Here is a 13,042-nt window from a genome sequence, read left to right as displayed (position 1 = left end):
GTGGGCCCCAAGTCTCCCATGACAAGAGTGTCCCCTCCACTTATATTCTTGGTTAAAACTGAGCCTACCCAGGTTTTCCCAGGGCAGGGAGTCATGGCCAGCTCGGATGTCCAGAAGTAAAGGTGTCTATACTTGGACCGGAGAGAGACTGAGAGGCCTGGCCTCTGGTCGTTTGGACTTAAGCTGATGTCCTGGCCCACAGAGGAACAAAAGATACTCACAGAGGACATTCACAGTGACTGGGTTACTGCGGATGCCACCATATCGGTCCCGTATTTCACATTGATAGGGTCCTGTTTCATTTCTCGTGACACTGGGTAGAATGAGGATCCTGTTTTCAATGGGTCGCTTTACGCTGGGACTGATTGGGAGGCTCTGACCATTTAGCCACCACATGTAGGTGTAGTTCTCACTCTTAGGTTCGCAGGTGAAGGCTAAGACATCCATATTCTCCCTGGGGTGTAAGTTGTTGATGGTGATGTATGGCCTGGGCAGCTTTGCTGTGTGGATAACAGAGAGAAGATTGTCCTGTGTGGCACATTTGATTCCTCCACAGGCATCCTTCAATCAGAGTTGGCATCTCTCACCTCTCAGCCCACCCAAGTCCTTGAAAGCCAATAGCTGGTGCGTGTGTCACAAGACAGATGCATGATGATCTAAGGGCTCAAAGACTGTGAGGCCGCCTGCTCTGTCTTAGGGAAGCACAGACTTTCTCAAGGGTCAATTGAGCAGCAGTGTTGGGTCATAGACAGACACATCAGTGGGAGTCACAGCCCCTGGTACCCCTCCCAGTCCCTCCCTCATCAGTTGACTGGCTGGCTCACCTTGGGTTCCTGAACTGGAATGTGCAACTGCTGGGCCCCTTCCAAATTCCATCCTACTTTGCCCCCCTAGATATGATTTCTCTGCAGCTTCCATTTCCAAGGACATTCTAGAGATGAGTAATAATGGGACTTCCCAGTGTCCTGAAACCCTGAAGATACTGAGCAGCGTGGGCTAGGACTGGATGTTTCAGCAGAAATAACACAGGGGAGACCAGAGTCAAGACTGGAGGTCAGTTCAGTCATCAGGCAGTGGAGGCACAAGGTGGGGCAATTTTTTGCAGGTGTTTCATGATGGCTTACTTGAACCAGTGACCTCTAAAGATAGAGAAAAGTGCAAGGAATGATCTAGAAAGAGTGAAGGGGACAGGCAAGAGCTGGTGGCTTTGGAGCAGAACCATGTTCCCTGTCCTGGGTTCCTTAAGTTTCCTCTCCTGCAGAGGGCAGGTGAGGACCACGTGGATCTTCCCAGAAATACATGTGGACATTTGCAAATGCAGAGCTGACTGGTGGAATGGGTGGGAATGAACTGGTGGAAATCCGGTCCTCATGGGCTATGTGTGTTTGATGGATATGAGACAAATTTGGAGAGAAGTTTTAGAAATATTTTCTTTCATTGGACATTCTACCCTCTGATTCCATGGGTTCGACTACTCTAGGGATGTCATGTAAGTGGATTCCAGAGTGAATATGAGAAGAGACTGCTGGTTGCCAGGAGCTGGGAGTGGGGAGAATCAGAAGTTGTTCATGGCTGTGAAGTTTCAGTTATGCAAGGTGGGGAGGTTCTAGAGATCTGCTGTACAGCTTGATGCCTATAGTTCACATAGATTGAGTATTTCTTCTGCATAAGACTTAGGACAAAAAGTGTTTGTATTTCTGACATTTTTTCACTCTGAAATATTTGTCATATACTTACTGGTTTAGCATCCCAAATCTGAAAGATTCAAAATCTAAAATACTTCAGTGAGCATTTCTTTTCAGCATCAGATTAGTAGGCAAAAGTGGGAGTTGATAAGCCAAATATATTATTGCCCTTTTTTTTTTTTCCTCTCACCACGTTTCTAGCTTGGTGATTAGTTTTCGGTCAATTCCATACTGGCCATGCTGCACTGGTATATTTTTGAAGGTTTTGGGATGCGAGAAAGGCTGATTGCTATTTTCTATGTCATCAGAGCTTTCCACCTTTTCATGGTTGCATCTTTTTCTCGGTGTTTCTGTTGTGGCAGTCATTAATAAGAGCCTGTCAGGTCAGATTTAGGACAGAATTTTCTAATTCTGCAAAAAATGTTACTGGGATTCTGGTAGGGGTTGCATTGAATCTGCAACTCACTTTGGGTAGTATTGTCTTTCTAACAATATTGATTCTTCCAATCCACGAAAATGAAACGTCTTTCCATATATTGATATCGTCTTTAATTTCTTTCAGCAATGTTTTGTAGTATTCAGGGTATAATCATTTGACTTTTTTGGTTAAACTTATTCCAAAATATTTTATTCCTTTGATGTTAATGTGAATTGAAATTCTTTCCTTAATTTCCTTTCAGATTGTTCACTGTTAGTGTATAGTCTAAAGAATGATCTAGAAAGAGTGAAGAGGACAGGCAAAAGCTGGTGGTTTTGGAGCAGAAACATATTCCCTGTCCTGGTTTTTTTATTTTCCCTCTCCCTTTGCAGAGGGCAGGTGGCTCTTCCCTGATAGCTAGATAGACTGCACTGGAAAACATATTGCCAATGCTCCAGGGAGCCACTTACCAGGGACTATGATGCTCCTGATTATGAGATTTGTTCCACCAGTGGCTGAGTTATGGATGAAACAGACATAGACCCCTCTGTATGTTTTAGTGATTTGGGGGATAAGGAACACTTGTGCTGATTGCTGGACCTTCCCATCAATCAGCCAAAATGCTCTGCCAGTGGGTGAGAGTCTGTGAGGCAGGAGAGCTTGGGGACTTCCCCTGTATGGTAATAGGTATATGAGGAAGAAATGGTGGGGGCATCCAGACCATCTGGAGCAAAGAGAATAAAGTCACAGGTGATACTGTCAGAGGGAAGGGAAACTCCTGGTCTGTGGAAGGGCCACAGTGACCCTGTGAGCCAAGTGGCAACACTGAAGTCCCAGCCAAATCCCCGCTGTGTTCACTGATCTGGAGCCTGAGACATTCACCTGTTTCTCCCATCACAAGCTGTGGACCCTGAGTCTCCATGACAGGAGCAGCCTCTTTTCTCCTATTGTTGATCAAGCCTAGGCCTACTCTGGTTTGCCTGGGGCAGAAAGTCATGGCCAGCTTTGATGTCCAGGGGTAAAGGTCTCTGTACTTGGACCTGAGAGAGACTGAGAGGCCTGGCCTCTGACCATGTGTATTTGGGATGGCAGCCTGGCTCCCAGAGGAACAGAAGATACTCACGGAGGAGATTCAGAGTGACTGGGTCACTGCGGCTGGCACTCACTGGGTTCCGTATTTCACATTCATAGGGTCCTGCAATATACTTTGTGACACCAAATATAAACAGGGTCCTGTTGCTTCTGGACAGCTGCAACCTGTGAGTCACAGGGAGGCTCTGACCATTCATCCACCACAGGTAGCTTGCATCCGGAGTCTCAGGATCACAGGTTAAGATCACAACCTCCATGTCCTCCATGGGGTTTAAGTTGCTGCTGGAGATGGAGGGCTTGGGAGTCTCCACTGTGCAGAAAACAGAGACAAGATTGCCGTGTGTGTCAACTTTCATTCCTCCAAAGGCGTTTTTCAATCCGATTTGGCATTTCCCACCTCTCAGTCCACCCAAGTCCTTAAAAGCCCATGGCAGGTGTGTGTGTTACAAGACAGATGCATGGCAATCTGAGGGCTCAGAGATTGTGAGACTGCCTGCTTTATGTGGGAGAAGCACAGACTTTCTTAAGTGTGAATTGAGTAGCAGCATTGGGTCATGGAAAGACACAGGACCAGCAGGCACAGCCCCTGGTACCTCTCTGAGTCCCTCCGTCTCCATCTGCCTCCCTGGCCCACCTTGTGGTCCTCACTTGGAGCATGCAGTGCTGGAATCTTCTTAGTTTCAGTCTTACTTTGCCCCCTGAGGTATGTTTTCTCTGCAGCTTCCCTTTCCAAGGACATCCTAGAGATGGATGATGGAACTTCCCCTTGTCCTTAAATCCTTTGGGTACTGGAAAGCCTGGCCTGGGACTGGGAGACCAGAATCAAGCTTGGAGGTCAGTTCAGTATTCAGGCAGTGGAGCCACAAGGTGGGGCAGTTTTCCCAGGTGTCTCATAGTGACTGGCTTGAGCCAGTGACCTCTAAAGATAAAGGAGAGTCCAAGGAATGACCTACAAAGAGTGAAGGGGACAGGCAAGAGCTGATAGCTTTGGACCAAGACCATGTTCCCTGTTCTGGGTCCATGATGCTCCCCTCCCCCTGTAGAGCGCAGGTGAGGACCATGTGGATCTTTCTAGCAATACATCTGGATATTTGCAAATGCAGAACTGACTGGTGGAAAGGGCGAACATGAACTGATGATGGAAGTCTGGCCCTCATGGACCATATGTGTTTGGTGGGTATTAGACCAATATTTGGGAAGAAGTCTTGCAGATACTTTCTCTCATTAGACATTCTACTCTCTGATTCTGAGTTTGACTACTCTATGCACCTCATATCAGTTGATTCCAGAGTGAATCAGAGAGTAGAATAGTAGTTTCCAGGAGCTGGGATCAGGGGAATAGGGCGTTGTTCCGTCCGTGTGCGGTTTCAGTTATGCAGGATGAGGAGGTTCTAGAGATCTCCTGTACAGCCTCATGCCTATAGTTCATACGGATAAAGTGCTCCTTATGCAGAAAGCTTCAAACCAAGTGTTTTGGGTTTCTCATTTTTTTATTTTGGAATATTTGCTGTATATGTACTGGTTTAGCATCCCAAATCTGAAAAATTTAAAATCCAAAATGCACCAGTGAACACTTCTTTTTAGCATCACATCGGTGGTCAGAAGTGTTGAGTTTTGGAGCATTTCAGATTTTGGATTTCTGGATTTGGGATGCTCAATTTGTAATACTGGAATTTTCCCATAAAATGTTGTCAGGAGTTTAGACCTCATGTTATGTTCTCACTCTAGTAACAAAAAATACATTTGGAGGAAACATGAAAATGTTTTCATAAGTGGAAATTTTTACTGATGGTTCAAACATCTAAGATCAATTGCTGGTAGTATTTCTCTTGAGATCAAAATAAGGTTGAGGTGTGCCGTGAATTCCAGCAGGATCACATGATGCTCAAAGAAAGATGCCAAAGGTGATTTGAAATTAGCAACTCCTTAAGTAGAGAGAGTCCCGTTAAAAGGACAGAACTGGTCAGTGCGTCAATTACATAAAGGGAGGAATGATGCCAAATTAAAAGAAGCGATGTGTGTTATGTCAGTAAATATAGAAAGAACTCCTGCTTCTAATTTCTCTACAGAGTTAGGAAAAATGGGGAGGACCCCAAAACAGGTATGTGAAATGCTTTCTTCATTTTCTCTTAAGCTCAGGAAACACCGCTAGAGTGTAAGTTTGTGTGAATTAGGAAGAATCTAAGTGAGATGCCAATGGCTCGTGTGTCTCCCCACACGAAGAACTCCAACGTGTGAATACGGCATCATCATGAGGAAACAGTTGTATGTGGCACAGGCAGTAAAACCATTAGATAGCGCCCACCGGGCCACCTCCAACTGGTCCCCAAAACCACCAGTATTCCCATTACGTGTATGTTACAGCCTTTGTAGTTGTCCCACAACTACAAAATTTAAAAATTGCTATTGTCAGAACAAAATATTAAATATGAAGTTGAATATGTTGTTCCACTTTTTTTTCCCCACTCTTTTTGAACTTTCTTGTTTCAGTTTTGGAAGTTTCTATTGACACATCCTCAAGCTAGGGATTCTTTCCTCAGCTGTGTGCAGTCTACCAGTAAGCATCAAAAGCATTCTTCGTTTTCTAACAGCATTTTTTTTTCTGAGACAGAGTCTCACTCTGTCGCCCAGGCTGGATTGCAGTGGCATGATCTCAGCTTACTGCAAGCTCCGCCTCCGGGGTTCACGCGATTCTCCTGCCTCGGCCACCCAAGTAGCTGGGACTACAGGCACCCGCCACCACACCCGGCTAATTTTTTGTATTTTTAGTAGAGACGGGGTTTCACCATGTTAGCCAGGGTGATCTCTGTCTCCTGACTTTGTGCCCACCTCGGCCTCCCAAAGTGCTGGGATTACAGGCATGAGCCACTGTGCCCAGCCGTCTCTGAGGGATTTTAGCGAGTTGTTAACTTTTGAGTTTGTTCGGCTTTTTACTTAGTGTTAGAACCGAGTGACAAATTTCAAGCTTGTTATCTGCCTGACAGGAAGCCAGAAGTCTCTAGGAAGTGACCAGAGAATGTGAGCTCCATAGCAGGTTGAGGATGGAGTAACGAGTGAAATGGGTGAAATGAGCCCATGGGCTTTGGGGACTGCAGGCCTGTCCAGCCTCTGACACTCTGGTGAGTCAGTGCAAAGATTACAACAGTGACAGCAAACTAGCATGGCTGACACCATCTGGCATCTAGTCTCAGGCTGGCTGTCCTCACTCATTCCTGGGCATAGGCCAGGCTAACCTTGGGAGGAATTTAATTTATGGTTTAACCTTGAAGCAGGAATGATAATAGTTCCTCCATAAAACTAACACCCTTACTTTGCACAGGGACTGCCTTTGTAAAACTAGTGAAAGACCATGAGGTTAAGATGATAGGAGGGAACTGAATTCTGCTAAAATGTAGGCACAGTTTCTATAATCCCTGACTGCTCAAATGTCATTTGGCCAGAGTTTACAAAATTTGTAACTAATTGCTCCTGTAGATAACATCACTATTGTAGAACGTGAGATTGGTCTTTTGAGATGTTTCTCATTCTTTTGCATTCTGGCAACTGGTTGACCTCATCCATACCTATGACTAATGGCTCAGCCAGTCATGTGGTCCCTACCTAGAGGCGGATTCAAGCACAAACAGATCATTTCCCTCCGCCCGCATGATTCCATCACCAAACAATCAGCAGTACTCATTTTTTAGTCCTGTGACCCTGAAACTATCCTTGAAAATCTCTAACCCCTGATCCACCGGGGAGGCTGATTTGAGGAATAATAAACCTCCGTCCTCCTGTATCGCAGACTTGGAGTCCTTAAAATCTTTCTTTACTACAAATCACAATTTCGATAAAATTTTTTGTGTGTCTGTGTGCAGGAGGCCAGAAGAACTTGTCTGGCAATTATAAGAGTCGATGGAGGAACTGCCTATCCCTGTCCCATGGTCTTGTCCACAGGTCAGCCTCACAAAGGGAAAGAGCCCTGGATGGGAATACAGTGGAAGGTCATTCTCTTAGTGACCTGGGGACATTGGCTCGAGATGAAGCCTGGCAGGAGTGACAACTCCAGTGATTTCTGCACCTTTCCTATTTCCTGGGAGATGGGCCAGGCCACAGTGTTAGTGGGAAGGGAACAGAACAGCCAGCCTAGTTAGAGGGAGTGTCTGTGGAAGGCCTAGGGGTGGAGGAAGAAGCTGTGCAGGACAGGGCTTGCCAGTCAGAATGAAGTGGGAGGAAGATGAGGGACACAGAGAAGCAGAGAGAGGTAGAGACACCATGGCAGTGAGCAGTGAGGGCTACACTGACTTCAGAGACCCCAGGGACCAGGTGCCCCCAGTTCCACAGTCCAGGACCAAGGAGCCCTGAGAACCCTCCGGTGGCCAAAGAGCTTCAGAGTTACACGAGGTGGGGTGGCTTTAGGGGCAAGAGGTAGTGGGGGGATGAAACATGGGTGTCAGCCTCTGAAGGACAAGGGACAGGTATGGCTAGAACCTCCTAGGATTCTGCATCCAAGATCCAGTCTCTAAAGAGGTTTTGGATCATTCATTTCTTCATTCGATTCCTTCATTTGTTATGTGAGAGCTCCTGAGTGTGTCTCTCTCGCTGGGCCTGTGCTAGTGTAGGGGGTGAGCGCGGAAAGAAAACAAGGTCCTCTCCTTGATCCTCTCATAACAGTGACATGGACACTTTGGGAAACACAGGATTTCAGGTTCAGGGATGGGGATGAAGATCTGAGGGGGAGGCCTGGACAGTTTTTTTGCACTGACTCTGACGGTTGAGGCAGGTGATTTAGTTCTGGGGTACAGACTACTCAGCTGACCATTTGCTCTCACTCCTCTGAGGTTTGGATGCCTAAGAAGAGAGGATTTGAGCCAATAAATGACTATGGGGTCCTTGGAACCCAGTAAGCCCTCACTTCTGGTGGAGGAGAGGATGGGCCTGTGGCTGCAGACAGACCTCATGTGACCCTGATTTCCCCTTTGTGTTTGTGTGACTCTGGTTCAGTGACTGTGCCTTCCTGTGCCTCAGTTTTCTCTCAGTCAAATAAGCTAAATGGCAAATGGACTGTGGCTTTTCATTCTATCTGTGAATAAATTTTAAATTATTCACAGTCACCTGACCTAATGCTTGGCACAGTGGAGGTGTTCACACAAACATCATTTATTGTTCATTTGCTTCCATGAGAAAGCACCTTTAGGTCAGATCCCTGTGGACAAGCTGCTACCAGGTACATCTTCTCTCTTCTGTTTCTGCTTCTGGGGACATTAGACTTTCTAAGGACTGTCCTAAGCCTCCCAAGGCAGTTGGCTAATGGTCTACAAAGCTTGTCTTTCTGTCCTCTCCACTCTGAGTCTCAGGTGAAGAAAGCTCTGTCCTTGCCCAGGTGAGGCTCTGAGGGCTGAGCCCTGGCTGGTGAGCAGCTCCAGGAGACACAGTCCTCAGACAGCTGGTAAATCCCTGGTCCCAGTAAGCCCTGCCCAAGAAGCCGCAGCCCAGCCCTGGCACAGGCTCCTCAGCTTTATCTGGAGTAAGGATTTAGGGACAGCCGTCTGGGATTGAGGCTTCTAGGGCTGAACTTCTCTGAGAGTATCTCAGGGGGCCCCTGAGGCCAAGCTCTACTCAGTTCTCCAGGGTCTTTCTCAGGGTGAAATTTATGAAGAGGGCATGAGGAGCTTGGCTGAGACTGATCTCCTGCTGCTGAGTCCCCCCATCAGACTGTCCTTCCTCTGCAGCAAGTGTCTGCAGGGTCTGGATGCGGGAAAGGAATTCTGATCTGTTGAAATTTGTCTCCTCTGTGTGTGTCCTGCACTAAATGTCCAAACCCCAGCATGGGGCATAATGCAGAGAGGGACACAGGCACAGTCCATGCCTGACAATCCTGTGTGTGTGAAGTAGAAGTGACCCCTGCCCCCCAACACCCAGGGATCATGTGGAATCACTCACGGTATAAGGTGACGGTGAAATGTCCAGTTACTCCTCTAGTCTCATCACCTCGCTTTATGATTTCTAAGGTGTAGGATCCTGCGTCCTCCCGGGTGACATTCTGGATCAGCAGGGATGCATTGGAATATAGTGTTACTCGTCCACTGTATGCAGGCCCAGATGTAATTATTTGACGGTCTGCTACATATGATGTAATGTAATGCTGGAAGTCCGTCATTTCCCCTTTGTACCAGAAGTAGCCAGCAAGATTCTCCGGCAAATTGTGCACAAGTAGAAGAACATCCTTCCCTTCGGAAACTTTGAGTGGCTGGACTTCAATCGTGAATTGGGCAGTGGTGGGTGCATTCCAGAAGTGTAAAAGTGATGCTAGGAGGTAGAGAGAGCATCAGTTAATATTAAGACCTATGTATTGGGGTGAAAAGATGGGGCCCTGGGTCTTGAGAAGGTCTCTTCAATCCTCAGCCTTGAAGACACACACACACACACACACACACAAAAGGGCATGTGTGTTTGTGTGTGTGTATGTGTGTGTGTCCTACTGTCCTACTAGGTCAAGGTCAGCAGCATGATCCCCATTCCTTCAACACTTCTGACTTTGGCATTTTTCTGTTTGGAATCCTCTTCCCCAGGGGTCCGCACGGCCCCCTGCACACTGCCCCCAGGTCCTGCTCACATCAGGGCATCCTTAGACTTCTTTCCTGACACCTCCTTCAGAGAACCTGGGTCTTCCCTTTCTGACCTTTCCCTGCTCTGCTCCCTCCAGGGTTCTTGTCAACACCTGACCTCACATTCTAGATCTCTTTGCATGTCTGTCTTCCTCCTCATGACAGCGTGAGCTCCGTGAGGACAGGGACTTTTGTGATCCTGGTTGCACCCCAGTGCCTGGAACAGGCTACAAGACTCCTGTAGATGTGAGAGTTCTCAGGGCCCTCCACACTCTGGGTGTTTTTCCCCCTCCTCCCCAATTGTGAGGTTTTTTGCTGAGGACAGTGTTTCATGCCCTGTTTATATTTTTATTTGAAGTGTCATCTGATACAGTTGTTATTATCATTTTTGAAAATGTGGTGGCCCAGGATGATTAATCAGGAAAACAGAACACTTAAGATTTTCCTACCTCTTACCAATTCCAGTACAATGTGGCTTTCCTGTTTTGACCCCTGTCCCTCTCTGGTGTATTTTCCCCTATCGAGGCTGCAACAGAGCCTTCTTTCCTTTCTTTTCTTTTTTCCTTTTTTTTTCTTCAGATGGAGTCTCGTACTGTCGCCCAGGCCAGCGTGCAGTGGCGCTATCTCGGCTCACTGCAACTTCTGCCTCCCGGGTTCACGTGATTCTCCTGCCTCAGCCTCCCGAGTAGCTAGGATTACAGGAGCACGCCACCATACCTGGTTAATTTTTTGTATTTTTAGTAGAGACAGGGCTTCACTGTGTTGGCCAGACTGATCTTGAACTCCTGATCTCATGATCCACCCACCTCAGCCTCCCAAAGTGCTGGCTTCCTTTATTTTTTAGAACCCCATCCTCTCCAGGAGACCCCATCCAGTGACTCTGCTTCCTCCTCCTGTCCTCTCCCAGGAAGTTCTCTCCTCACCTGTGAGCAGGAGCCCCTTCCAGGTGATGTGCTGTGTGCACGGAGGGGCTGAGAGGGGCCCCATGGTCTCTGCTACCTGCATGTTCTCCTCTGTGGAGATGAGCCTAGGATCCAGAAGCTTCCTGAGCACAGCTGTCAGCTGTGCTGTCCTTCCTCCTTCTGCACTGAGCGTCTTCCCAGGGCAGGAGCACTTCTCAGGCTCATGGGCGGGGTCAGGCCCAGGACACCTCTCTGTCCCCTCCTCTCTCAGTCCTGCCTCCTTGTCCCTCCTTCTGTTTTTCCTTTTGTCTGTGTTTCAGGTCCCTGGGAATTGTGGAGGTCTCTGCCTTTTTCAGCAGTGATTCTTTCACCAAACCTCAACACACACTTTGTGCAGACACACACACACACAGAAGAGACACACACAGACCCACACAGTCACACACATACCCTGCAGGTTGGGCAAACACAGTCCTGGGCCTCAGCCTCCTGCTGTCCCCATGGCTCTGGGTCGGGGTGCACATTCACGCCCTTTGCCCTCTTTCATCCCCATCTGGCTCTCCCCTTCAGTGCAGGAGGCTGGAGCTGCACCAGGTCCCTGTCATAGTGACACCCCATTTTGCTGTGGGTGAGCCGTGTGTTGCCTGGTGAGAGGGACCCTTCCTTTCTGTAATCGTGTCTAGCTTGGCTGCAGCTTCCAAGGATGGACATTCAGAACCTGGGTGTCCCAGAGGAAACTGTCCTTCGTGGAGGTGTGCAGGGTGAATCTCTCATGCCTCTTGGGAGGAGAGGCCTGTGCTGGTTGCTCAGTGGGGGCTGTGAGTCCCATAGTCAAAGGGACAGTTCTCGCTCACTCTATGGCTCCCTGGGGTCTGGCGGCTGAGCTGGAGCTCAGGGTTTCTCATGTTCTTCCTGACCATCTTTGAGGTCCTCTCTTCTCTGCCCAGCTGATTGTCCTGTGGTCACCACACCTTCCCCGTGGTGGTGCAGGAGGAAGTGGGGAGTTACCCAGGAACCCCGTGGGACATGACTCATTGAGACGCAGGAAGGGGAGCCTGGGACAGAGCAGGGGTTCAGAGCTGGAGAGATTCATCCCGGCTTACTCCGAGGCGATGATGGGCTCAGCCCTCCATGTGCTGACATACCCAGGGGTCTGTCCTGAGGGTTTTGACCTGGCCAAGCTGCTGTCTGTAGATGGGGAACAGGCAGTGGCCAGAGAGCCTGTCTGGAGGGGCGTTGCTCACACCTGAGAGGGCGGGTGGGGGTGAGTTGTGTTCTGGGAGCAAAGAGCAATAACACCCCCCTTCTCCCCGCAAGCACACAGGAGAGGTCTGTCTTCCCCAGGGACAGCTGGGGGTAGGTGGCCACATCCCGGATGGTGCCTCTGTGTGACCATCACACGCGCTCTGAGCCCCCCGGGGTGCAGCGGGCAGGCAGGACACAGGGTGCCTGGCTGATTCCCGGGGAGGCTGTGGGCCCTCAGGCAGCCGCTGTTCTGTGTCAGTGCTAGGCTTGGCCTGGGATGCCCCAGAGAACAGGACAGATGGAGCAGGGGCGGGCATTTAGGGAGCAGTGACAGAAAGAGTTGATGAGGATGGAGGGAGGTCATGAGGGGAAAGCGCCCAGTGTGGCGTCGCGTGTGCCAGCGCTGCCCTGGGAGATGCCTTTAGCTGGGCCCAGGGAAGGAGCAGGTGTGTGGGGCAGGAGCTACCTGCAGAGGGAGTGGTGTTAGGTTGGCGGCCGCCAGGTCAGAGAGGAGCCGACAGAGTCCGTGTGGGGAGCATGGAGGGCGCTGAGGACTTGGGCCGAAGTGACCCTGGTGAGGGTGGACCCTGCTGGGCTGTGGGTTCCGCTGAGGGAGGTTGGCATCCCCTGGGAAGTCTCCAGGCTGGGAGGGACTCTGTCTCCCTCTTGTGGACAGGGAGGGAAGTGTGAACGGCAGCAATCCCAGGCCAGGCTGTATGTTTTATTCCACATGGATCTGCACACTTCACATGAGGTCACACATATGTTATGTTACAGCTCCATCACCTTCCAGCCCCGTGAGTCCCAGTCTCTGTGGCTCTACATTCACTGTTCTCCCTCTTTCACAATCAGATGTCCCAAACGCAGATTTTTGTCACCTTCTGTGAGTTTGTGTGTGTGCAGTAGGCGGCACTGTGTATACCCTGGGGGCAGTGATGTCTGGGGCTGAGCACTGCACATGGGCTTGGGAGCAGAAGAGGGAGCAGCAGGGTGGGAAGATCAATGTCAGGGGGGCAGGCACAAGTCATTTTCATTTTCTCACTCCCAGGGACCAGAACCCAGGATTGTGACTCCAGGGCACAGCACCACACCCTGCTGGTGTCCCTGGATGTC

The 13,042-nt window shown here is 49.2% G+C and overlaps 1 protein-coding gene across 7 annotated transcripts in view; it reads right to left on the bottom strand.

Annotated features, from left to right (window-relative positions):
- The window catches only part of LOC129465880 (pregnancy-specific beta-1-glycoprotein 7-like), a 58,820-nt gene extending 47,840 nt beyond the window's left edge, over positions 1 to 10,980 (bottom strand). For 4 of the 7 annotated variants that reach the window (XM_055248548.2, XM_063621034.1, XM_055248547.2 and 1 more), the window contains exons 1-4: positions 10,706 to 10,980; positions 9,118 to 9,483; positions 3,227 to 3,505; positions 222 to 500 (exon numbers count right to left, since the gene is read on the bottom strand). In XM_055248548.2, coding sequence (XP_055104523.1) covers positions 222 to 500; positions 3,227 to 3,505; positions 9,118 to 9,483; positions 10,706 to 10,787 — 1,006 coding nt within the window. In that variant the 5' untranslated portion in view covers positions 10,788 to 10,980. The remainder of the gene's footprint in view (positions 1 to 221; positions 501 to 3,226; positions 3,506 to 9,117; positions 9,484 to 10,705) is intronic. The other 3 variants (XM_055248550.2, XM_055248549.2, XM_055248551.2) reach the window with 3 other exon arrangements.
- Between the last annotated feature and the right edge of the window lie 2,062 nt (positions 10,981 to 13,042).

Source organism: Symphalangus syndactylus, chromosome 17 (genome assembly GCF_028878055.3).
Source record: "Symphalangus syndactylus isolate Jambi chromosome 17, NHGRI_mSymSyn1-v2.1_pri, whole genome shotgun sequence".
In the NCBI taxonomy this organism is placed as follows: Eukaryota; Metazoa; Chordata; class Mammalia; order Primates; family Hylobatidae; genus Symphalangus; species Symphalangus syndactylus.
Note: the sequence above shows the minus strand (reverse complement) of the source record. Positions and strands in the feature narration are given on the sequence as shown.